General features: G+C 37.7%; 1 protein-coding gene across 6 annotated transcripts in view; it reads right to left on the bottom strand.

Moving 5' to 3' along the window:
- Nucleotides 1–768: 768 nt before the first annotated feature.
- The window catches only part of LOC140732329 (cAMP-responsive element modulator-like), a 65,799-nt gene continuing 41,730 nt past the window's right edge, over nucleotides 769–24,837 (bottom strand). For 4 of the 6 annotated variants that reach the window (XM_073054824.1, XM_073054826.1, XM_073054827.1 and 1 more), the window contains exons 6-9: nucleotides 20,281–20,423; nucleotides 18,872–19,060; nucleotides 4,928–5,084; nucleotides 1,595–2,042 (exon numbers count right to left, since the gene is read on the bottom strand). In XM_073054824.1, coding sequence (XP_072910925.1) covers nucleotides 1,898–2,042; nucleotides 4,928–5,084; nucleotides 18,872–19,060; nucleotides 20,281–20,423 — 634 coding nt within the window. In that variant the 3' untranslated portion in view covers nucleotides 1,595–1,897. Of the gene's footprint in view, nucleotides 2,043–4,927; nucleotides 5,085–13,284; nucleotides 13,355–18,871; nucleotides 19,061–20,280; nucleotides 20,424–24,837 lie in introns of those variants that run through there. The other 2 variants (XM_073054828.1, XM_073054829.1) reach the window with 2 other exon arrangements.

Below are 24,837 nucleotides of genomic sequence, written 5' to 3'. Positions count from 1 at the left end.
AGACAAAGAGTAGAAAGTAATTTTTTTTTGAACTTACTGTCAATTCTAAATAGAAGAATCCAGCAGACACTGGTGCATGTTCAACATCAGAAAATGTTGGTGTTCCAAGGGGCATATAATAAATGTAATGGCTACTTCAAAATATCATCAGAATCTTCAGGATGATAGAAAAACATCTGGAAGGCTGTAGCATTGACTTAGCAGTTTAAAGGATAACAATGTCCAGATGAAGTAGTGGAAAGAATGATACAGCAATTTAAAAATAATATCATATAGTAACAGAAACTGCAAACTTCCTATTTACAGAAAGAAAAGTAACATTGTAATTTATGAATATAATCCAATACCAATTGAGTATTTCATAAAACAGGGCCCCCAAGTATAATTTTCCTCTACATGGGAATTAATTCTATTACTACAAAGAATTTAAACAACCAAATTTACTAAATAGTCCATGGAGAAATTAAAAATTTATATCTGGTCAGGAAAGCTACATTGAAAAAATATTGAAATCTTTTAAGCACCATGTATATTACAAAAATCTTACAGTAGAATAAATTTCACAGCCAATTAAAATAAATTCCATATTATTAGGTGTAAGCTCATGGGGGGGGGGGGGGGGGGGGGGAAGGAGACAGATTAAGTTTAATACACACATTTCATTCTTGATAGGTGATTACCAGAATCAAAATGGTTTCTTCAAAAGATGGCTAACTTATTAAGGCAACTTAAGTTGAACATTTTTTAAATACAACAACAAGAAATGTGTGTTTTTTAACCAATGTGGTTCTATTAAAATTCATTTTTGATTCTCGAACTACATAAGCATAGACTGACAGTAGTACAGTGCTACATTTCACAAAAATGTATAAAAGAAAGTCAGAAATTAACTATAAATTCCATTTGTTTTGCAATGCTACTGAATATAACACTCTCTTTACATATAATTAATCAATAACATACATTTTCCTTTCTAAATTCCCTCTTTCAAAGGTAGATGTTTTCTATATACGTCAAATTTCTGAATTATTTAATTCAATTGCCTTGTATACTTTTCTATTTTAATTTCATATTTAATAGGGTACTAAAAGCAATAAACACGTGTAAAAATAATATTACATGTGTCTTCAGGATAGCATATGAGCAACACATAAAAATCTTAAATGCAAATGCTTAACAAATAGAACTTAGCAAGTACTGCATTACATTGTAACAGGGTACAGTACATGTATATACATTGAACTAATTGTTTTTACAAAAGTTTTTTTGTTCATTTTTCCCCACAAATTTCAGTTATACAACAAACACTTAACAAAATATATTACTGTGAATAACTTTTGAGAAATGTTACATGTTAAAGGTTCCAATGTTTTCTACGTAGTTTTGCAAAGCAAAAAATAAAAAAAGCAGTCTGAAGCTGCAGAGGCTTTATCTTCAAAGAAAGATGCTGTAGACATCAAACTGGTCAGGACTCATATTACAAATACTACTCTGATTTATCACAATAAAGTTCTTTCAAAGTTTTGAGTTCCTCGATTAGCTGCTTGTTTTGGGTTTCCAGCACTGCAACACGGCTTTCCAGACACTTTACATATTCTTTTTTTCGACGTCGACATTCTTTGGCAGCCTCCCTACAAACAGCAGAAGCAAAAAAAAGGAACGAGAAATACTTGATATGCTATGCAACATCAGGGCTTCTGGAACAAATCCAGCATTATAGGCCAACATGATTTCTTCCCACCCTCCCAAGCTCAGGCTAGGTTAAAATTCAAAGCAAATTGGAGTCCAGCATACTCAAAAGTGTCCCTGTCCCAACTCCACCTGGTATTCCATGGAACTGCAACATCTCATGCCTGGATCAGAGTTCAAAAAGTATGAAAGTGGCAGTTTGAAGCTGTTAATCTGTTTTATGGCAGTACAAGTCTTTTAGGGCCTTGAGTTCCTCGATAAGAGTCTTGTTTTGATTTTCAAGCACAGCGACTCGATTTTCAAGACACTTGACATATTCCTTCTTCTTTTTGCGACATTCACGAGCAGCCTCCCTGGAATTAACAGAAGGCACATCATAGCGACAGCCGAAAAAGGGAAGAAACCGACAAATCTGTATATTTTGTCTTTGTAATGCCATCCTTAGAGTGCCACTTGCGCATCCCCTGTTCTTGGGCTACGGCTTGCACCAACCAAATCAGAAGCTGCTGGCCTTGCTGAATCCCTAAACCCTCCAACACTTAATCATACTTATGGGATTATTTGCAGCCAACCAGTGTCAACCTCAGGAACGGAATTCAGTTGATTCACCCCCATCGAACGACTTTTGAAAGGTGACACACCACATCAAATTGAAGTGCTGCAGTCAGATGTAATTCTCTGTCTCGTTTGAAGTACTTAGACTCAGGAATGAAGCATTTATTTGGACCACAGATCCAGGAAGTATCATTTTGTTTTTGTACGTATCATGCAAGAAAATGAAAAGCTACATTGAAATTTCTACCAGTTCAAACTTGTGAACCAAAGACCATTCTATTTTAAAAAAAAACATGTTCAAGCAGATACTTATTTAAGACAATCAATAAATGTCAAAAATCTCACAACAAATTTTCCATACCAATTCTAATATAACTTTGGCTCATTATTCAGTATTTGTTATTTCCTCTAACTCTACCTTTCATAAAAATATTAAATGTACTAAAAGTTAAAAACAAAATATTTGGAATCTCAAGACACTTTTTTTAAAAATTCGACTAATTGCTAATTTTAGAAAAAAAATGTTCCTGTCTCATCTCTATTAATAAAGTTATCTATGGCAAAGTAGCACTTAAAAACTTGAAGCTGCTCTGTACTTTTCTAATCCTCACCGATTTTCTTGTTTATTTTTCTCTAAAATTAGCAAGATAATAATTAGTGACTGAAGTTCAATACAAATCTTCTGAAAATATATATTTGTAAGAAAATGACAGCAGTCATTTTACAATGAAAATACTTGTCAGCTGCAATCATAATGTAATCCTTATAAATGCAAGCATAAAACATTTAACATATTAAAATCAACTGCATTGAATTAATACACCCATAACATACTTTTAAAGATATTATTAACCACATTATAAATCAATATAATGGATTTAGCCAACAATACCATGTTCACTAAGTTAAAATGTAATTTTAGATTTGCAGGACATTGTTCCCCTTGCTGCTTGTAAGGCAATACAAAACATACATGCCAGAAGATAAACACACATAGACAATGATCATCTTTAACTAATTTCTCCAGGCTCAGATGCTTTTCCAACATAATATCTATGAACTGTTAAAATATTTCATACTGGTGCTTTGAAGTACCTATTTACTACTAATTTTCTACAATTATAACTTTATCAAGCAATTTAACTTTAATTTAATCAACTTTTGTTTATATAAAATATTAGTAAGCTTCCCATTCCATTTGTCAAGCTGTATGTTCAAGATGTATTTCTTGCATGATGGAGATCTCTGATGTTCCAGCAGGAAACTTAAAGTCAGTCGAGAAAGAAGTTTCTTGCATTTCACTTCGAAGAATAAGCTCAATATTTTTCCTTATGTACTTATGTGAACAGCAATGACTTAAAGAGTTCAAGATACTTCAGTCAGAACAGATCAATATAACCACACACTTTTTGAAAAAATCATGCAGGAGGCAAAAAAAATGTGAAAAAACAAATAGAGATAGCCATTAGCAGGCAGTTATCTACGCATGAGGATAAAGCAAAACCAGGGATATACCAGGGGGAGGGCATGCTACTGACCCACAGCTAGACTACATGTAGTAAGCACATGGCAAGATTTGAAAAATCAGACACTGATACATGAAAATGAGAAACCAAACTACACATACAAAATTCCTACTGATGCAAATTTACCTGCACTAGTTATTTTTTTCTAAAATACATTTATCATTGCTATATTAGTACATTTTAATCAAATACAGATTGTCAAAAAAGGATGTGAAATATTTGTTTTTCACAAAGTAGAAGATATCTGAATCTTCAATGGTGCATTAAAATAGTACAATAAAAAAGCTTTTGGTGTTACTGATGCCTTTAAAAGAATAATACTCAAACCTAATGCATTTAACATACTTCTCATAAAGACTATTGGTTCACAGGCTTTTAAATTGAATAAAAAATTAAGTTCAAATTTTCAAGAAATACCATCATTGTAAAGTAGGATGCATTACCAAAATAAGCACAAAGATATCACAGCTGGAAGGCTGTTGCAAATGGTCATCAATACTCTAACTCCAAATTTATTCACTGTGCAAAACTGCTTCAATAAAAGTTATAGTCAGTAAATAAACAATTTATTTTTTTAAAAATAGTTCCATAGATTGGAATGTCAAAAAGAAAAATTCATCTCGACTAAATGCAGAGAAGGATACTGGATATCAATTGCACTCAGCTTCCAAGTATTCAATTCTGCTGAAGTCAATTAAAGTGAGCTTGAGGATAGAACAAACTTCAAAACCTTAGCTAGTCTTCTTATATGCATCCAGCATAAGAGAGAACAAATTTCTCCACTAACTCCAAAATAAATATCCTGCACTTCTGAGGGAGGTGTTAAATAAATTATTCTTCTATTTCTATACAAGGGAGTAAGAAATATATTCACGTCAAAAGCATGACCATATCCATGTCTAAAGTGGAAACATTACTAGAGAAAAAAGGTATATGTCATAGCAAGTTTTTTTTTAAATTCAGCACAGTAAATTTTGAAGCAAGAATTAAATTCTTCATTAACGTGGCATCAAAGAATTTAGTAGCACATTAAAAACAGAGCCCAAGACTGAAGCACATTAGAAATTTCCCAAACATCAAGAATCATTTATTTTTCTAAATTTGTAGCTTATGCTTTTCCCCGAAACATCATTTTTAAATGATTTCTCAAACCTTACCTGTTTTTCATTAGCCTTAGTTCCCGTTTACGGGTTGCCTCTTCTGCAAGTTGTTGTGGACTATGCAATGTTCCTGGTGAAGTTGCCATCACTACTCCCTGAGGTAGGGTGGTAGTTGGAGTCCGGATTTGGTAGGTTGGCATATCTCCAGCTGCAGCTGCATGAGAGAATAAATAATGGATATATGAAAATTTACAATTTTAGTATTATGTAAGCTAGTAACATAACCATCAGTTATTATCAACATAACAAATCAATGAGCTATTCCGTTCCCCAATTCCCCCTCCTCAATTAGTTTTTACTGCAAACTTTTGACCACATATTTTCAGCAACACTATCCAGTTTGTAATGCTCACCCACTGACTAGGCGCAACTTAAGATAGCAAATGAACCTTCCAACCTGCACATCTTTGTTAAGTGGGAAGAAACCAGTGTACCTGGGGAAAACCCAAGCAGTTACAGAGAGAATGGGTTATCTCCACACTAACAGCACTAGAGGGCAGGATGCTGGAGTTGTGAGGCAACAACTTAATAGCTTCACTATTCTGCCACCTGACTGAAAATCAAATACAATATTTGGGATGAAAGTCACCCACTTCAATCTAGGACACTCATTGAGTAGGGGCAAAATAGAGTCAGGATAATGGTTATGAGTTTATGACAAAAGCTTAATAATGATTTTCTAGCTCAGGCACAAAATTATTATGACTTTATAGAGGACTTCAGAAGAGTAGTGATTCAGAGAATAAAGGTACGTGCAATCAAACAACATGTATAAATAACTCATAGCCAAGGTAACATTGCTCAGAGAATATGTTTATTAACTCAGTTCAAAACCCTAGACTTCTCTTCTATAACAATGCTAGTGCCAATTTACCATGACCAACGCCCAGTTTAAAACAGTTACTTGATGTTATACAACATGAAAAGTTAATTTCAAGAAAATGGGCACAAAAGTTGAAATTGTAGAAATAATGATGTAATTGTGCTTCAAATGTAAAATCAAAGGAGCGTAACATGTTGAAGTGGAAGAGCAACAGAAGGGCAATTTGCTAAAGGACTGTGAAGATGATGTTGAAGACGTACTGGAAGATAGTGTCAAATTAGTGACATAGGACAAGCAATGTTATCACTTCCAGGTTATTTAACTGATAACTGATCCCATGTTGACTCTGCAGGTAAGGCAAAACAAGTGGTTTCCAGAGGATTCAAAAACATGAATTACAGAAGTGAACATAATAATGGCAATGAAAACATTAAAAAAGAACTGTGGAAAGAAAGAAGACTACATACAGAACTCGACTGCCTTTCAACTGGGCTGCCTGTGAATGTCATCTACTAGAGAAGTGTCCGATCAAATTACTTAATACAGTGTGAAAATTAAACTTGCATCCAACTCCTCACTGGAAGCTTGCATTAGTGCTTCATCACATTGTAATATTTATAAAACACTGATTAATGTATACTAACTGATAAATATTGTCGTGCTTAATCTTGTAATTAATATTTTTAAATCAGTTCATCTTCGTTTTAGTTCAAAGTCTCAGTGAAAGGGAAGGAATGGAGGATAAAGTAAAATTATTTTAACAAGAGATATACAAGGAAGGTGCTAATCCATCACCCCACATCACTGTGATATTTAAAAGCTAATACAACACATTCTTCACCTCCATTTTTAATACAAATGGTATCGAAGTTAGGCAGTCTACTGTAAACTAAAATTCAGGCTCTTAAGGTTCACTAGTATTTTTTATATAAATTGGATCATTAATTGAAGGCAATTAACATATATTATTCAAAATATTAATCTAAAAACGGCATGTTAAAAGATAAAAGAAAATTCAAGAAGATGGACAACCATATCAAAGGCAATAATTGAGTAGGCATTATTCTCAATGACACCCTTCCTCAAACATGATGCCTGTTGACTGAACTTCCAGATCTAGGCAATGAACATGAGTAATGATTTTCAGATGCACACTTCTTCTCAAGAAGGTCAAGTACTATGGAATGTATTATGAAGATTTCTTTATAACTGAGAAAATATTTTCCACCAAGGAACTTAACTAATCAAAAGGCTAGCAAAGAGCCAAAAGTGAACTCTGAAAATAAGAGGGTGCAGACAGATGACTGGAGAATCTCCAACAATTGAACAAGAAATGGGAGGGGTGGAGGCAAAACTAGACCCCTCTATTAAATATGGTGGCAAGGAAAGAGAGTCACTGTGGTAGATGTTATTCGTGGACATCTACAATGCAGGATTTCCTCAAAAGCTGCATGTAAATATTCCTGCTCCTTCTGGGCCATGAACAAGGCACTTAAAATTACTTGCCAATTATATTTGCCAGAAGCCATCTTACCTACTGCATTTTTCAACCTCATGGAAACTTAATCCATCAAAATTAAAATTGTGTTTGAATAGAGAGGAACAAAGCATGTAAACATTTTAGTAATGAATTGGTATCTCTCTCAAGAAGATTACTGATACCTCTAAACACTTTCAATTTACATTTTAAAAAAGGAGAGATCAGCAAGTCGAGTTTAGGTTACAGACACAATAAATCTAAGTCAACTTCTATCATTTCCTTTTGGGGATGAGAAGAAAAAGTGGTGAGGAAATATACAAGATGCACATAAGATGTTGGTGAAGCCTAATTTGGAATATTGTGTACAGTTCTGGTATCAATAAGACTGAAGAAGCACAAAGAAAATTTATAAGGATGTTGCTGGAACTTGAGGATCCAAGTTATAGGGAAAGGATTAATAGTTTACAACTTTATTCCATGGAGCATAGGAGAATGAAGGGAGATTTGAAAGAGCCATACAAAATTATAAAGGATACAGATGGCATGAATACATGAAGTCTTTTCCACTGAGGTGAGCTGAGACTAGAACTGGAGGTCATAGGTTTCAGGTGAAAAGTTAAAAAAAATTAAGGGGAGCGTGAGGGGGAACATCTTTACGGAGATAGTGGTGTGAGTGTGGAACGAGCTGCCAGCAGAGGTGATAGATCCGAGTTCAATTGTAAAAGTTAAGACAAATATGGATTACGTACTTGGATGGGAAAGGTGTGGAGGGAATCGGTCTGAGTTCATATAGATGGATGAGGCAAAATACCAGGTTAGCATGGACTAGATGGGCAGAACAGCCCATTTCCATACTGCAGTACTTTATGACTCAACAAATGGAGGTCCCCAGACTACTTGGTATACCTCAAGGACAAAAGTGGTTCAAGGTGGCAGCTCACCATTAAGGGCAAAGTGTTGGTCCAGCCTGAAATGTCAAGCTCCCTTAAGAGTCAAACAAACACCTCAATCATAGTCAAAGAATGAAACAGCACAAAACAAGGCCTTCAACACAACTTGTCCATGCCAAACAAGATGTCTGTCTGAGCAGGTCCTATTTAGCTGCTTTTGGCCCATAACCTCCTACCCTATCCATGCACTTCTCCGAATACCTTTTTGTATTGTAATTACACCTGCCTAGACAGCTTCTCTCTGGTAGCTCATTCCATATACCCACCACCCTTTGCACAAAAAAAAGTTTCCGCTCGAATCTCTTAAATATTTCCCCTCTCAGCTTAAATCTATATCCTTCAGTTTTAGTATCCTATATCCTGGGATAAAGACTGTGACTATCCACCTTAACTATGACCTTCATCATGACTTTATATACCTCTGTAAAGTTAGCCTTCAGTATCCTACACTCCAGGGAAAACAGTGCCAACCTATTTAGTCTCTCCTATAACTTAAACATTCCAGTTTAGGCAAAGTCTGTATTATAGTTTTCTGCACCCTTTCCAGCTTAATCACATCATTGCTGTTCCTTTGTTTTAAGGATAATCCAGCAAATTCAGACCCAACACGAGGAAATCTGCAGATGCTGGAAATTCAAACAACAACACACACAAAATGCTGGTAGAACACAGCAGGCTAGGCAGCATCTATAGGGAGAAGCGCTGTCGACGTTTCGGGCCAAGACCCTTCGTCAGGACTAACCGAAAGGAAAGATAGTAAGAGATTTGAAAGTAGTGGGGGGAGGGGGAAATGCGAAATGATAGGAGAAGACCGGAGGGGGTGGGATGAAGCTAAGAGCTGAAAAGGTGATTGGCGAAAGTGATACAGAGCTGGAGAAGGGAAAGGATCATGGGACAGGAGGCCTCAGGAGAAAGAAAGGGGGGGGGGGGGAGCACCAGAGGGAGATGGAGAACAGGCAAACAACTAAATATGTCAGGGATGGGGTAAGAAGGGGAGGAGGGGCATTAACGGAAGTCAGAGAAGTCAATGTTCATGCCATCAGGTTGGAGGCTACCCAGCCAGTATATAAGGTGTTGTTCCTCCAACCTGAGTTTGGATTCATTTTGACAATAGAGGAGGCCATGGATAGACATATCAGAACGGGAATGGGACGGGGAATTAAAATGTGTGGCCACTGGGAGATCCTTCTTTCTCTGGCGGACCGAGCGTAGGTGTTCCGCGAAACGGTCTCCCATTCTGCGTCGGGTCTCACCAATATATAAAAGGCCACACCGGGAGCACCAGACGCAGTATACCACACCAGCCGACTCACAGGTGAAGTGTCGCCTCACCTGGAAGGACTGTCTGGGGCCCTGAATGGTGGTGAGGGAGGAAGTGTAAGGGTAGGTATAGCACTTGTTCCGTTTACAAGGATAAGTGCCAGGAGGGAGATTGGTGGGAAGGGATGGGGGGGACGAGTGGACAAGGGAGTCACGTAGGGAGCGATCTCTGCGAAAAGCAGAAGGGGGGGGGAAGGAAAAATGTGTTTGGTAGTGGGATCCCGTTGGAGGTGGCGGAAGTTACGGAGAATTATATGTTGGACCTGGAGGCTGGTGGGGTGGTAGGTAAGGACAAGGGGAACCCTATCCCGAGTGGGGTGGCGGGTGGATGGGGTGAGGGCAGATGTGCGGGAAATGGGAGAGATGCGTTTGAGAGCAGAGTTCCTTTGTTTAAAAAAGGAAGACATCTCCTTCGTCCTGGAAAGAAAAACCTCATCCTGAGAGCAGATGCGGCGGAGACGGAGGAATTGTGAGAAGGGGATAGCCTTTTTGCAAGAGACAGAATGGGAAGAGGAATAGTCCAGGTAGCTGTGAGAGTCTGTAGGCTTATAGTAGATATCAGTAAATAGGCCGTCTCCAGAGATGGAGACAGAAAGATCAAGAAAGGGGATGGAGGTGTCGGAAATGGACCAGGTAAATTTGAGGGCAGGGTGAAAGTTGGAGGCAAAGTTAATGAAGTCGATGAGCTCAGCACGTGTGCAAGAGGCAGCACCAATGCAGTCGTCGATGTAGCGAAGGAAAAGAGGGGGATGGATACCCGTATAGACTTGGAACATGAACTGTTCCACAAAGCCAACAAAAAGGCAGGCATAACTGGGACCCATACGGGTGCCCATGGCTACACCCTTGGTTTGGAGGAAGTGGGAGGAGCCAAAGGAGAAATTATTGAGAGTAAGAACTAATTCCGCTAGACAGAGGAGAGTGGTGGTAGAGGGGATTTGGTTAGGTCTGGAATCCAAAAAAAAAACGAAGAGCTTCGAGACCATCTCGGTGGGGGATGGAGGTATATAGGGACTGGACGTCCATGGTGAAAATAAGATGGAGGGGGCCAGGGAACTTAAAATCATTGAAAAAATTCAAAGCATGACAAGTGTCACGAACATAGGTGGGAAGAGATTGAACAAGGGGGGATAAGACAGTGTCAAGGTATGCAGAAATGAGTTCAGTGGGGCAGGAGCAAGCTGAGACAATAGGTCTACCTGGACAGGCAGGTTTGTGGATCTTGGGTAGGAGGTAGAAACGGGAAGTGCGGGGTGTGGGAACTATGAGGTTTGTGGCAGTGGATGGGAGATCCCCAGAGCTGATAAGGTTGGTGATGGTATAGGAGACAATGACCTGGTGCTCCTCAGTGGGATCATGATCATGATCATGAACACCTACGCTCGGTCCGTCAGAGAAAGCAGGATCTCCCAGTGGCCACACATTTTAATTCCACATCCCATTCCCATTTTGATATGTCTATCCATGGCCTCCTCTATTGTCAAAATGAATCCAAACTCAGGTTGGAGGAACAACACCTTATATACCGGCTGGGTAGCCTCCAACCTGATGACATGAACATTGACTTCTCTGACTTCTGTTATTGCCCCTCCTCCCCTTCTTACCCCATCCCTGACATATTTAGTTGTTTGCCTGTTCTCCATCTCCCTCTGTTGCTCCCCCCCCTTTCTTTCTCCTGAGGCCTCCTGTCCCATGATCCTTTCCCTTCTCCAGCTCTGTATCACTTTCGCCAATCACCTTTCCAGCTCTTAGCTTCATCCCACCCCCTCCGGTCTTCTCCTATCATTTCGCATTTCCCCCTCCCCCCACTACTTTCAAATCTCTTACTATCTTTCCTTTCAGTTAGTCCTGACGAAGGGTCTCGGCCTGAAACGTCGACAGCGCTTCTCCCTATAGATGCTGCCTAGCTGCTAAATTCAGACCCATGAGCTTTACATTAGTGTTACATAAAAGTGATAGATGATGCTTTCAGGAACAGACCCTTTGGTCCATGATGTCTGTACAGACTATGATGCCAATCCAAAGTAATCCCATCCATCTGCACATTCACTATATCCTTTCATTCCTTGCCTGTTCATACCTGTCCAAATTCCTCTTAAAAATTGATACTGTTTCCATCACTTCCCCTGGCAGTACATTCCAAACATTGTGGGCAGTTAAATAAGGGCAAATTTTATTCACTGGATGGTAGTGTCCTGATGGGCATTGTAGAACCAAGGAGGATGGGTACACAGTTCCCTGAAAGTGGAGACACAGATAAATAAGATGAGGAAATGGCATTCAGAGGGGCACTGAGACCAGCATCTGCAGTTCTGCTTGCCACTTTAGAGGAAGGAAGTAATTAAACTAGAGAGTGCCAAAATGATTCACAAGGATGCTGGAGGGAGTTACAAGAAAAGACTGGATAGGTTGGGACTGTTTTCCTTGGAGCAAAGGAGGTTGAGGAGGTTGATAAAATCATGAGGAACCATAGATAAGTGAATGTTTGCAGTCTATTTGCCAGGTATAACAAACTGCCCAACTGTAAGAACAATCACCATTGAGAAATCTCCTGGTCCAGGAAGGTCATGCGGCGAAGCAAAAAGAAGGTTGTGGGGGACTGGGAGGTGAGACTGCAGTTTCCATCACAATCATGATAGATGATGAGAGAGCTTAGGATCTGGATGGAATTGCTGCTGTCGATGTACCAACAAAGGTGTGCAGCCAAGCCTCACACCACTCACCCTGGTCAGTGCGCCACCAGGCTTGGCCAGGGGCCTAGAGGAAATAATACAATTTAATATAGAATCAGATAAAAATGAAGGGCAAAAACATTCCAATTAAGCTCCATTGGAATAAGTAGAACAGGTATAATATCCTTTCAGCAAGCTGAACAAGAAGCAACCACACCAATACATGTATTTAAGAAAATGTATGCTTGCATTACCAGAGATGAAAACCATATGTAATTTAATGTAACTGCTGAAGAATGAAATTATAGGTTAATTATGCAAATACATAATCTAGTGCAACTTGACTGATAATTGTTTCATCTCGTGTATAACAGAATCTAATTGTTTACATTTTAAAAACTGAATCTAAACAGACTTTGATAATACCATAACACCTCCAAATTTGAAGATTTAATTTTGACATCAATAATCTTCCCCTTTTCTATTTAACATTTACATTTCCCTAACAACAAACTCCAGGAAATCTAATGACACCTGAAAGCTAAACTGAATAGGCTGTGTGGAATCTACCATCTAAAATACAAAAGAGGGTAAGCACAAAAATGAGATCTTTGTTTCGAACCAATGCTTCCAGAGTTTTCACACAAATGACACTTCTCCACAAGAAATACAAATCAAGATTACTTTGACTGAGATCGTGGTTACTTTGACTGATCAAAAACAAGTATATACATCTGCTTTATAAGATTATTTCCTTCCTACAATTTAAAATTAAAAATGGAAACCACAAACCCAGTAATGCAAAATGACATACAATAAAATAATTTAAATTAAAGCCGAGGACAGTTAGACAAAACTGCAAGTGAAATAAAAATCACTAATAAGCCTCAAAAGTTATTGAAAAATTAGCAGTGCCCTCCAAAACAGAAGCACTTCAGTTCTTGCAGATTTTTGCTAACTGGCTTTGCAACACAGATTAATAAACATTATGATCAAAAGTTAAGATTGTAATGCTGGAAGTTTAAAAAGCAGTTCACCTATTACCTAAGTATTTGAAAATTAAGTGCTTCCATTACATTAAAAGCATCAAGATCTTAATGTTTCTTTACCTGTTTCTGTCTCATCTTGTATCACAGCCATGCTGAAACCTTACTTTGGAGTCTGGTGCTTATCTCCTATTCATTCTACATAAAAGGTTCTCAATCAACTTGTATTTATAGGATTAAAATAAGAAACAATGACATCAAAGTGACATCACTGCCCGTCAACAGCAGGTTCCTAACGAAATTTCTCCTATGCAATAAAGGTCAAAAATAATAAGTTCCCTACGTAACTGTGAGTTTCATTTTAAATTGTAATGCTTTTAGATTTGTTAGAGCTGTTTCACTGAACAATATATATAGTTAAAGAATAAACATAAATGACTTATTCTCTACGTACAATAATACCTTGCTATGTAACAAAAAATTGTGGGTTAAAAATCCTATTTATAATCAATGGAACCATTCGAAGCATTTACTGGAAAAACGACTTCCTATTTTCTTTTTTTTAAAAAAAGGATACATAGGTTTTACAGTCTCTTATAATTTATTAATAGAGTTACAAGGGGAACACTTGCTGAAAAGTTCCAGTTTTTTTTAATCTTTAAGGCATTCATGAAACATGGTATGAGACTGGTAGAGACTCTATCTATATAAGGTTTAAAAAACATTTTGAAGCCTCATGACAACTGAGGCTATAGAAGACAAAAGAGGACAATCAGGTAAAAGACGGGTGATGTTCCAAATGCATTCACATTCACAAAGCATTCACATTAAAAAAATTTAAAGAGCTGGAAGTTGGGATCAAGGTTTTTGTGCTCAAAAGCATTTCAAGGCCCAAATGGGCATCAACAACTGCACATGCATATATTTGTAGGAGCTGTGGATAATGACATATTGGTAATGGCAAGAACAAAGTGGAATCCAGAGAAGATAGATGATAATTTAAAGCCAATACTGCCATTTTTAATTTCAATATTCCTAACAACATAATCATGACTAAGCACATATTCAAAAGCAATAAGGATTTCTCATATTCCGTCTCCTCGTCCCTTTTTGAAGAGATAGCTGATGTATTTTTCTGGCTGTTGTTAAGGTTCTTAAGTGTTCAATGTTTTCTGAGGCATTTTTAAGAGAATGTTCTTTTTCAAAAAAAGATTTGCTGAAGACACGGACGTCACTGTGTCAGCTAAGCGCCAAAATTGCAATTGTTCGAATTAAATCACATCTGCCATTCTTCTCACTTACCCAATTGAGCTCAATCCTGTTGTAATTTTAAATAACCCACTTCACTAGCCACAAGAAAACCCACAGATTTTAGTGTCATCCACTAACTTACTAATCGTGCCACTAAAAACCTCAACCAAAATATTAATATATAGTGAATTCAGGGCTGCTGTTTATTTGGGAGATCTCTTGAAGAACAAAAATTAATTGAGAAATTAACCGGGATTCCCTCATTTACTTGAGCAGTGATTTTGGTCACTAATAGTTGACAAGAAATAAGCAGTAAGACAATTCAGAACTGTTTTGCTCATGCGGTTTCAAGCATTTAGGCTTGCAGATGCCAGAAACGGCCAGCAGTGAAAATAAAATTTCACTGCTTCAACAAGTTAGAAACTATGAAGAATTTGAATGTTACAATGAAAATTAAGATTTGCAGGATGCAATCATCTACAGCATTGTTCGCAGGCAGTCCATTATCTACACTAGTGGTCACCAATCTTTTTAAGCCCAAGATCCCCCATCTCGGTCTTAGTGAAAGGCAAGATCGACCCCAGATCAATTAGTTACACGCATGCGCACCGGGACAGAAAAGACCAGAAGTAAAACCCCGCAACCCAGAAGTAGAAATAATGTATAAACACCAGGGGTACCCACCCTTTTTTACACCGCAGACTGGTTTAATTTTGACAATATTCTTATGGAACAGCTGACCGGGGGGGGGGGGGGGGGGAGGGGGTTGTTAAACACGACCGGAATACAGCGATACTCGAAGCAGGTTCCCTATGTCCAGTCTATTCTGCAATTTAGTTTCCGCGGCTCCCGGCACTTAGCTTCTGTCCTGCTTGCTCACGTTTTTTCCGCTGAAAAATCTCAACGTGTTTGTCTTTAAGTGCAGGGTGCTTGGACTCAAGGTGCCGAAGCAGTTTTGAGGGCTTCATTGCCTCATTAGACAGCCTCTGGGCCCGAACTCCAGCCTCCCACCCGCCCGCCACCAGACAACTTGGCCGGGTGCGGCTGGTCGTGGGTGGGGTGAGAGGACAAGGTCAGGGCTGGAGGTCCCCGGGCCGGGACTGCAGCGGTCGCAGTCTGGTGAGAGTGACCGACTGAGCAAGTGAGAAGTGCGTCAGGGCACACGCCCGCCCGCCCCCCCCCCCCCCCCCCCCACCGTAGGATCTACTGGCCGACAAAAGTTTGTTTCAGTAGATCGCAGCGAGGTAGCTGCTCTGCTACTGACGAAACCCTGAGCCCGAATTAGGTCGTCTGTGAATATTTTAGCACTGGATTCCCTATGAACATTCGGTGTGCTAAACAGGTTTAGAGCTGGTGCCCATCTGTCCGCGCTCCAGGCCAGTAGCAACGGCATTTCCCACCCGCTGCACAAAGCGGCCAGTGATCCCTGGCGCGAGGTTATCACTGCAGTTAGGCGAGGTGATGACCTCACGTGTATTCAAGTTCAACAGTGGGCGTGACAGGGAATGAGGAAAGGTGCAGCTGACTTATATCATTTCCTCGCGGCCCGATGTTTGGGTTACACTGAAGTACACAGTGTAGCGCGTGGTAGGGGAGCTACACGCATGCGCACTGGGCAAAAAGAACGGAACTAAAACCCCGCAACCCGGAAACAATCTCTCAATAGTATTTGTGTATTTATTTTTCTTCTTATTTTTGGGATCTACTGGGTAAGTCTCAAAGATGGACCAGTCGATCGCGATCGATGGGTTGGCGACCACTAAGCTACACTCTGCATCTGCACTGATTTTGTTCATTTACAGTCAAAAGGTGACATGAATAAATTCCTCTATTGATAAGTATTAAGAAATAATACACAGTACTAGCATAGTAGTATTGGTAGTGTTCTAATTTGTTCTGTATTTCATTTAAATGCATAATTTCATACTCAATTTATCTTTCTTATACTTTTTTTAAACAAATTTCATCAAAAGTTGGGCAGCTTCTTAATTGGACCAAAGTTTACTGGTCCTGATGTATCCCATTTAACTGGAATCCACCGTATAATAACAAACAGGAACACAACACTTCCCCCATGCCACACCACTATAAAGAGGCTTCCAACCTGAAAAACAGCTTTCTACACTCTTTGCCTCTTGCCACCAAATTAATAGTATATTTAATTGGTTAGCCACATTGGAACCACATGATCTAACAAGCATAACTTTGTCAAAGGCCTTGATCAAATCCATGCTGCCCCTAAATCTCTTGAAGTCTTCTTCAAAAACAATGTCAGATTTGTGAGACATGATTTCTCACAACATAAAACCATGCTTTCCCTAATCATTCCTTACCTTTCCAAATTCAGGCAAATTCTGTCTTTCAGAATCATCTCCAGTAAGTTTCCATCACTGATGTTAAACTGACCAGTCTTAGTTTCCTGGCTTGTCCTTGCAGTCTGTAACTGAAGGAACAACCTCAGCCATCCTCCATTCACCCTGTATCACACCTGTGACTAAAGATTCCAAAAATATTTCTGTTCTGGTTGCCGCTTATTTCATACCTAGCTTCCCACAAGGTCACAGAATATCCTTGATCAGGCACCACCTACCTTAATATGTTTTAGAACTGCCAGCATTTTATCTTTTGTAATGTGGATAACATTGTAAGACATAACTATTCATATTTCTTAATTCCTATAGACTTCTCCATGGTAAATGCAGACGAGAAAAATTAATTTAAGACGTCACCCATTTTCAAACACAGACAACCACAGTAAGCTTCTAATTTTCATGCTATGCCAACAAAAAAGGATAATGCAGTGGAAAATCAAGACTAAAAAAAAAGTGATTTGACAAAAGCATGAGAACAGTTAAGTATCTAATGTAAAAGAGAACCCAGAAGTTTATCACACAATTACCGTAGAATGCTTGCCAAAAATAATAGCAAGACAAACCAGAGGTCAATAAAATTACACTTTCTTGAAGGCAGAATATATGACTCAAGGCAGCAAATGAGTATTTTTGAATCTGCCTTCTCCTATGGAAATGTGGCCAAGATAATAACAATATTGGATAGGGTAAAAATAGACAAAGAGAAAGTACAAAAAAAGTGTGAAATTGGATTGCATCCATTTTTGATGCACTAGATAAGTACCATATTTTGGGTGAAATAAAACTGTTCATAAATTGGAACATCCTCTAATAATTTGATTAACTCTCTATGACTCTTATCATTTGTTAAAACATAGCTTGAATAACATGGACAATTTGATCACAACAAGAAGACTCTGATTCTGCTGGAGAGGATGCAGAGATTCACCATGAATGGAGCATTTAATTCAAGAGATTTTAGATCAGCTCACTCCATTTCCTTGGATTAGAGAGTGGACACGACTGAGACATATATGGGGCATAGATAATAAAAGGTGTTCATCATCAGTGCGCACATATTTAAGCAGAGGTTGGAGATTTAGAGAAACTGGAAAAATTATTTCAGACACCAGAGGGTGACTGAAATCCTAGGCACTGCCCGAAGGGTTGTTGGAAGCAGATATTCTCAAAATTATTAGATGAGCACTTGAAACATCATGGCATGAAAGGCTACAAGATGAGAGTTTTTTAAAAAAAGAAAGAGGGTAGCACGGATACATACTGGTGGCACAAGAGAGTCCAGTTGCTGGAATCTAGAGCAAGGAGCAAACTGCTGCAAGAACTAAAATTCAACTATGACTTCACACCACCCAACAGATTAATCAGTAGCTAACACTAAACATGCTGCATAACTATGATTCAAAGACAATAAAAATGTAGTCATACATCAGTCAAAATGGTAAGAATAATACATTTCCTTTCCTGAAATACATTAACTGGGTATCTTTTTATGGTCATTATTACCAATGCTAGATTTTTTTTTAAAAAAGCATTTAATTGCCCTAACTTAAGCAGCAAGAATTATTGCTGTCTATTGTTGTCTCACAAACAACAACCCAAGTTCATTCCAGACTATTATAGATTTTGCATGTTCTCCCTGCTAATTAATTGTGCCCTCTAGGTGCTCCCACATATAAAACTGTTGGTAAATGCATACAAAACAGCGTAAAGTGCCCCTAGATTCCAGGTTATTAAAATAATCTGGACAAAGTTTTTAAGGAATGTATGGAGAATAAAAAGGGATTCTTGTGCTTCATAATCAGCAGAGACTACGGTATTTTGAAGGGTCTGTATCCAAGACTCTAAACCACAAGTTTTGCACCTGTTTTAAGTACTTCTTTCCCAAGTGACCAAAGACTGTACTGGTTGATTGAATGCACTTCCACCAGTCATGGTTGTACAAGGTTACATCATGTCAAGCTCAACTTGGTTAATGCAGGTTAAATCTTTCCATTCACGAGAGCATAAATTTTGGATAAAATCTTCACTTATTCCTCAGAAACCCACCACTTAACCACCATTTTATCAAATTAGCCATTTTTTCATACCTTGAACAACGACTTGGCTGCCTGGAACAAAGAACTGTTGTGTCCCATCACTTGACTGTGTAGCATATTGTACAATGGTTGCCCCAGGCTGAGGTGTTCCTGCATTTGTCATGGTAAGTGTCTGTAATCCTTGCACGCCATCAGCTCCTGGATTTGCAATCTGAATAGTTCCACCTTGAGCGATTGCAACTGCAGTTCAAAACAAGTAGGGATGTTGAAAAACTTAATGGCAAGTTAAGTATTGAGAAATCTCTATGGCAAAATGGAATTCTGATCTACCAAAGTTTCTGCTAAAAATATATATTGTGCATGCTATTGACAAAGAAAAATACTACAAAGGCAATTTTCATATTTGCAATGATATGTGCAGATTTGTTTCTGCTTCCAATATAAAAATGAAACAATCATATATCAACTATTGAAAATAATTAAGACAAGAGCTGGAGAAAGTTCGAATCTGGACGAGGTATTGGTCAAGAACTAAGCACTGTATTGGCCAGTACTCATCTTGGAAATGGTCATTAATATTGCCATTGTAGTGATAGCAGTTGTGCTCTTTTTCCCCCTCAGATAAAAGGTCAACCCAGAAAGTTCCTTTTCTCTCCAAATATGTTGATCGACGAACAATTTGTTATTTGCCATCTTACTGAAAATTTACTGGGGAAAAAATCAACGCGTGTTCATAAAGTTTAAAGTCACCAAATATACACTTGAAAAGATTGTTTTAAGTATCAAAATTCTATTTGAGAAAGACAAAAGCTGTGAGAGAAACATTGTTCAGTAAAAGTTATAAAGTAGTCAAACAAAGGGTGAAGTATATTATATAGTATATACAATATACTTCAATGCAAAACATTAGAACCATGATAACTCATTAGAACTCATAATAACACATGAAACAACACACTGATTTTATTTCTAAGTTGGGTAGCATTCACTTCAGACAGATTTAAAAGACTACAGATACTGACATCTGGAGCAAAAGAAAATCTGCTAGAGTAACTCAAAGTCAAGCAGTCTCTGTAGGAGAAAGGAACTGTTGATAATTTGGGTCGAAGCCATGCATTAGAACTGACAGTGGAGGGGGAAGAAGACCTGTATAAAGAGTAGGGGAAATGGAGAGACAGGAGCCCAAAGTGATTGTTGGGACAGAGGTTGATGGGCAGGGTGGAGAGTGGAAGAGTGGTAATGGGAGACTACGGGAGAGCATTCTGAAAACAATTTTTTTTTGCTTATTGAATCATTGTGGAAACTCCCTCATGCTTCAACATTAACTGTAGATAATACCTTAATGATGTTAATGAAACAGTAATGGAAGTGGATTAGAAAAGCAATAACAGCACTATTCAATGCTATCTACGGAAATCTCAAGATGTCAAAAAATACCGTGAGGTAAAATTAATACATACTGTATTGGCCAGTACTTGTCTGGTAGATAGAAGTTGGTACTGCCATTGTAGTGATAGCAGCTGTTGCTCCTTCTTCCTCAGATTTTTCTTCATCAATCTTTGGAACACCGGGCGCATCAGAAGACAATTCATTTAGGATTTTTCTGAAATAACATTGCCAATGTTCAGTTAACTATGATAAATGAACAATTGCCAATGTAATTTGTAATGTAAATAAAAATCACAAAACCAGTCAAATCTATTTCTTTATCCATATAACTAGAAGCTAAAACTACTAACAAATGTCCAATATTATAAAATAAGGCAAACTCAACAATTCTCAACATATTAGCTTTTGTGTGACCAGAATGCAGAAATAAACCAAATACTTTCATCAATGAATTGCTTGAAAATAATTTTCTTCATACAATAAAAACACTTTAATGCTTATAAAAGCACAACTACTTCCAACAGCTGGAAAAGAACTATATTGGCTTGTCTAGACAATTTAGGAAAGTACAACATGAGAGAGTAAATATTTAGTAATTTTGAGTATTACTATATTAACTTCAGTGCAGGCATTCATGTTACATTCTGTTATAAATGAAAATGGGAATGGAAAGTACACTCTCTTACCAGCTAATCAACTGTCTGGTATTATTCTTAAATAAACAGTATAATTTCTGAATCTTGCCGAGATAGAAAAGATGGCACATGAAGTTACTTTCCAAAATTAACTAAGGAAAAGATATTTGAACTTCATGGATTAGAAATACAGATCTTTCAGAAATAACTTTCAAATAAACTGTCCCAAGGTTAACCCCTCCTCAGGTTAAATTCACATAGAGCTTTTACTGATGTTTTATGCTACAATTTGAAACTATACAACAAAAGCTTGCATTTACATAGAGCCTTTATTTTACATTTCATATATACAATGACATCCAAAATATGACACTGAGCTATGCAAACAGATATTAGGGGAGGTGGTCAAAAAGCTGGTGGTCCAAGTTGAAATTTTAAGTAAAATTTAAAACACTGAGAAAAATGAAAAGCAATTCAAAAGTTAGGGACTACATAGCCAAATGCATGGGCTTCAATATTAAGCTGCGAAAAATCAGGAATGCACATAGCAAAATAGTTAAGTATAGAAACAGTAAATGGCAGGAGGAAGTTATAAAAATAAGGAGACCAATAGACTTTTAAGTGTTTGAATACTGAAACCATAAAATTCAGTGAGTAATGTTTGATCAGAAAAGGACCATATTTACTTACAAACTGGGCAGCACAGATTTGGATAATGCTAGTTCACAAAACATTCAAGATACAAGCCAAAAGCAACAATTATTAACAGCTAAATACAAAACAATATCATTGGCTTACAAGCACTGGGCAATAACTATCTAATTCAGAGAAAGGTAACCATCTTCCCAAGTTGCTCACCCTAACACCCTATAAGCTACCAATGTCCAAAAACTGTACGAGGCACAAATGCTCAGGCTTCTGGAACAACAGATCATTGGCTCCATATTTTGTTGCAAGTAAGCTCATTCCTAAAGTAAGTTGCTCCTATTAAGCATATGACGAAATGCAACAATTCTCCTCATTTTATTTTTTAAAATAAAAAATGGTATTGGAAATCTGGAAGATTTATTAATTACAACACAAAATCTAAAGTAAGCAGGCTTCACTTCAATGGGGACTATTGATAACTTGTCATCTCACAAAAAAAAGATTAAAAAAACATTAGTTGTGGCACCACACCTCATGTAACAGAGATAACTTTCTTTTCATCCCAGTATGATCCTGAAATACTGCAGTTTGACTGTTAAGAACCTCTAACATGGTTTAAATAATCAATTGTTTAACATCATCAGTATAGGGTTGATGTTATTATGAGGTCACCCAAAGCATTCTTAAATCATGGCCAATATGTTATATTATCCCTTTCAGCAAAAAAAATGCTGGATGTTGAGCAAGCTCAGGCTCTCAGGGTATGTAGTGGTGCATTCAGAACATCACCTGTATCAGCTCTTCAAGTCGAAACAGGGGAAATGTCATTAAGATTTAGAAGAATAAAGTTAATGCTACATTACTGGGTTGACATCATGGGGCATAACAATTCACATCCAACTAAAGCTATACTAAAAGACTGCTGGGAACATAATAATTCAAATTATAATAGCTTTGGATGGATCGGGGATGCAGTAGCACAAAAATATGGTCTACACGAGCTGGAATATAGCCCTACAGTTCCATAATCTGATGTTCCTCCATGGCTCTTTACAATACATACAGTGAATATAAACCTGCAACAACTTTTTAAAAAGTCTAAATGTGGAATCAAACTGATAGTACAACCAGCATTTTAGAAACAAATTAGTAATATTTACAGATGGATCAAAAGACCCTAGGTCTGGCCACACATGTATTGCAGTCTACATTCCTCAGTGCAAAACTAGCATTAGGAAAAGAACATCAAACCATTTATCAGTGTATACAACAGAATTAATAGCAATACTGAGTGCATTATCTTGGATAGAAGAAATTAATGTCAAAAAGGCTGTAATTTGTTCAGACAGTTTGTCTGCATTAATCTCTATCAAATCAAGAAAATCAGAAAGTAGACAGGATATTTTATTGGAGATTCTATGCAAGTTGTATATACTGACCGAAAATGGGGTAGAAGTAAGCTTCCTTTGGGTTCTTGCTCATTGTGGTGTGGAAGGTAATGAAAAAGTGGACATTATAGCTAAACAATCACTCAAATCGTCTACAATAGAGGTCCAGATCCCTCTAAGCAAAGCGGAAGTCAAAAGCATTATAAAAACACGTATTGAGGAGACATGGCAGAAGCATTGGGATGAGAGTGAAACAGGGAGGCAACTGTACAAAATACAAAGGCAAGTCAGGTACCAAAGAATATCAAGTGGGCATAGAAAGATAGAAGTCACCATCAGTCATTTAAAAATTGGTCATACAAATCTTAATTACACATTATACAAAATAGGGAAACATCCAACTGGGTTGTGTGAATACTATAATCAACCAGAAACAGTTGAACATGTATTGATAAAATGTAAAAAGTATGAACGAGAAAGAGTGAAGATGATAGGAACACTTCAGATAAACAAAAAAACTGCTGTGGGTATAGAAGACATTTTAGGTGAGAGTTCAAGAGAAATACGGACCTATATCATGAAGTATCTGAAAGACTCTGGTTTATTATATAGAATTTAGGGAATGCAATTCTTTTCATTCCTCCTGTTTATCAAATGATCCACACTCCAGTCTAGTAGGTGGCGGTAATGCACCTTAAAGCTGGTTTGCCAACCGCCATAAAACAACAGAAGAAGAATAAAAGGCTCTACTTACTATTAATATCATATCAAAAGCTAAAATATAACCTTTTTTTCTTCTGAACTCCTCACTCTTGAAGCATGTTCATACATCGATCAATTAGCAATATTTCCAAACCGAGCAAACAATGACATTGATAATTAAGATACCAAACACACATTCACAGAATTGTAGATACATGTAATTTATAGTGGTTTTGAGCTTATGGATCATGGTGGACAAAGGGAAAATTAAAACAATGGAAAGATACCCTTGCATTCTATAGTAAAATAAACTTTGTAAAACCTTAACATTTATTTTTAGTCAATGATGGTATTAAGTGTTGTTAACGTTATCTCTTACACAGCTTAAAGTTCAAAGTTAATCATCAAATTACATACATGTCACCATATACAATCCTGAGATATTTTTTGCAAGCATATTCTAAAAATTCAATATCCATAAAAGAATCAATGAAAGACCGCACCAAGAGGGCAGACAACCACTGTGCAAAAGACAACAAACTGCAAATACCAAAAGGAAATAAAAGAAATAATGTTAATAAATAAGTAAGCAATAAATATCAATGAAGATTCCTTGAATGTGGGTCTATAGGTTGTGGGAACTGTTCAATGATGGGGCAAGTGAAGTTCAGTGAGGTTATCCCCTTTAGTTCAAGAGCCTGATGGTTGAGGGTTAGTAACTGTTACTAAACCTGCCCTGATGATGGATGCTGCTTTCCTGCAACAATGCTCCATGAAGATATGCTCAATGGTGGGAAGGATTTACCCATGATGAAGTGGGCCACATCCACTACTTTTCATAGTATTTTCCATCCAAGGACGATGATATTTCCATACCAGGTTGTGATGCAGCCAGTCAAGAAACTCTCCATCAAACACCTATAGAAGTTTGTCATGCCAAATCTTTGCAAACTCCTAAGTAGAGGCACTGCTGCGCTTTCTTCATAATTGCATTTACGTGCTGAGCCCAGGACAGGTCCACTGAAATGATCACACCAAGGAATCTACCTCTGGTCCCCTGATGATGACTGATTCATGGACCACTTGTTTCTTCCTCCTGAAACTAATATTCAGTTCCTTGGTCCTCCTGACAGAGTGAGACGCTATTATGGCACCACTCAGCCAGATTTTCAATCTCTCCCCCACCCCCATTTGCTTACTTGTCACCACCATTGATTCAGCCTACAACAGTCATGTTGTCAGCAAATTTAAATAA

The sequence above is a fragment of the Hemitrygon akajei genome, chromosome 8 (genome assembly GCF_048418815.1).
Source record: "Hemitrygon akajei chromosome 8, sHemAka1.3, whole genome shotgun sequence".
In the NCBI taxonomy this organism is placed as follows: domain Eukaryota; kingdom Metazoa; phylum Chordata; class Chondrichthyes; order Myliobatiformes; family Dasyatidae; genus Hemitrygon; species Hemitrygon akajei.
This window is presented reverse-complemented; position numbering and strand designations above follow the sequence as displayed.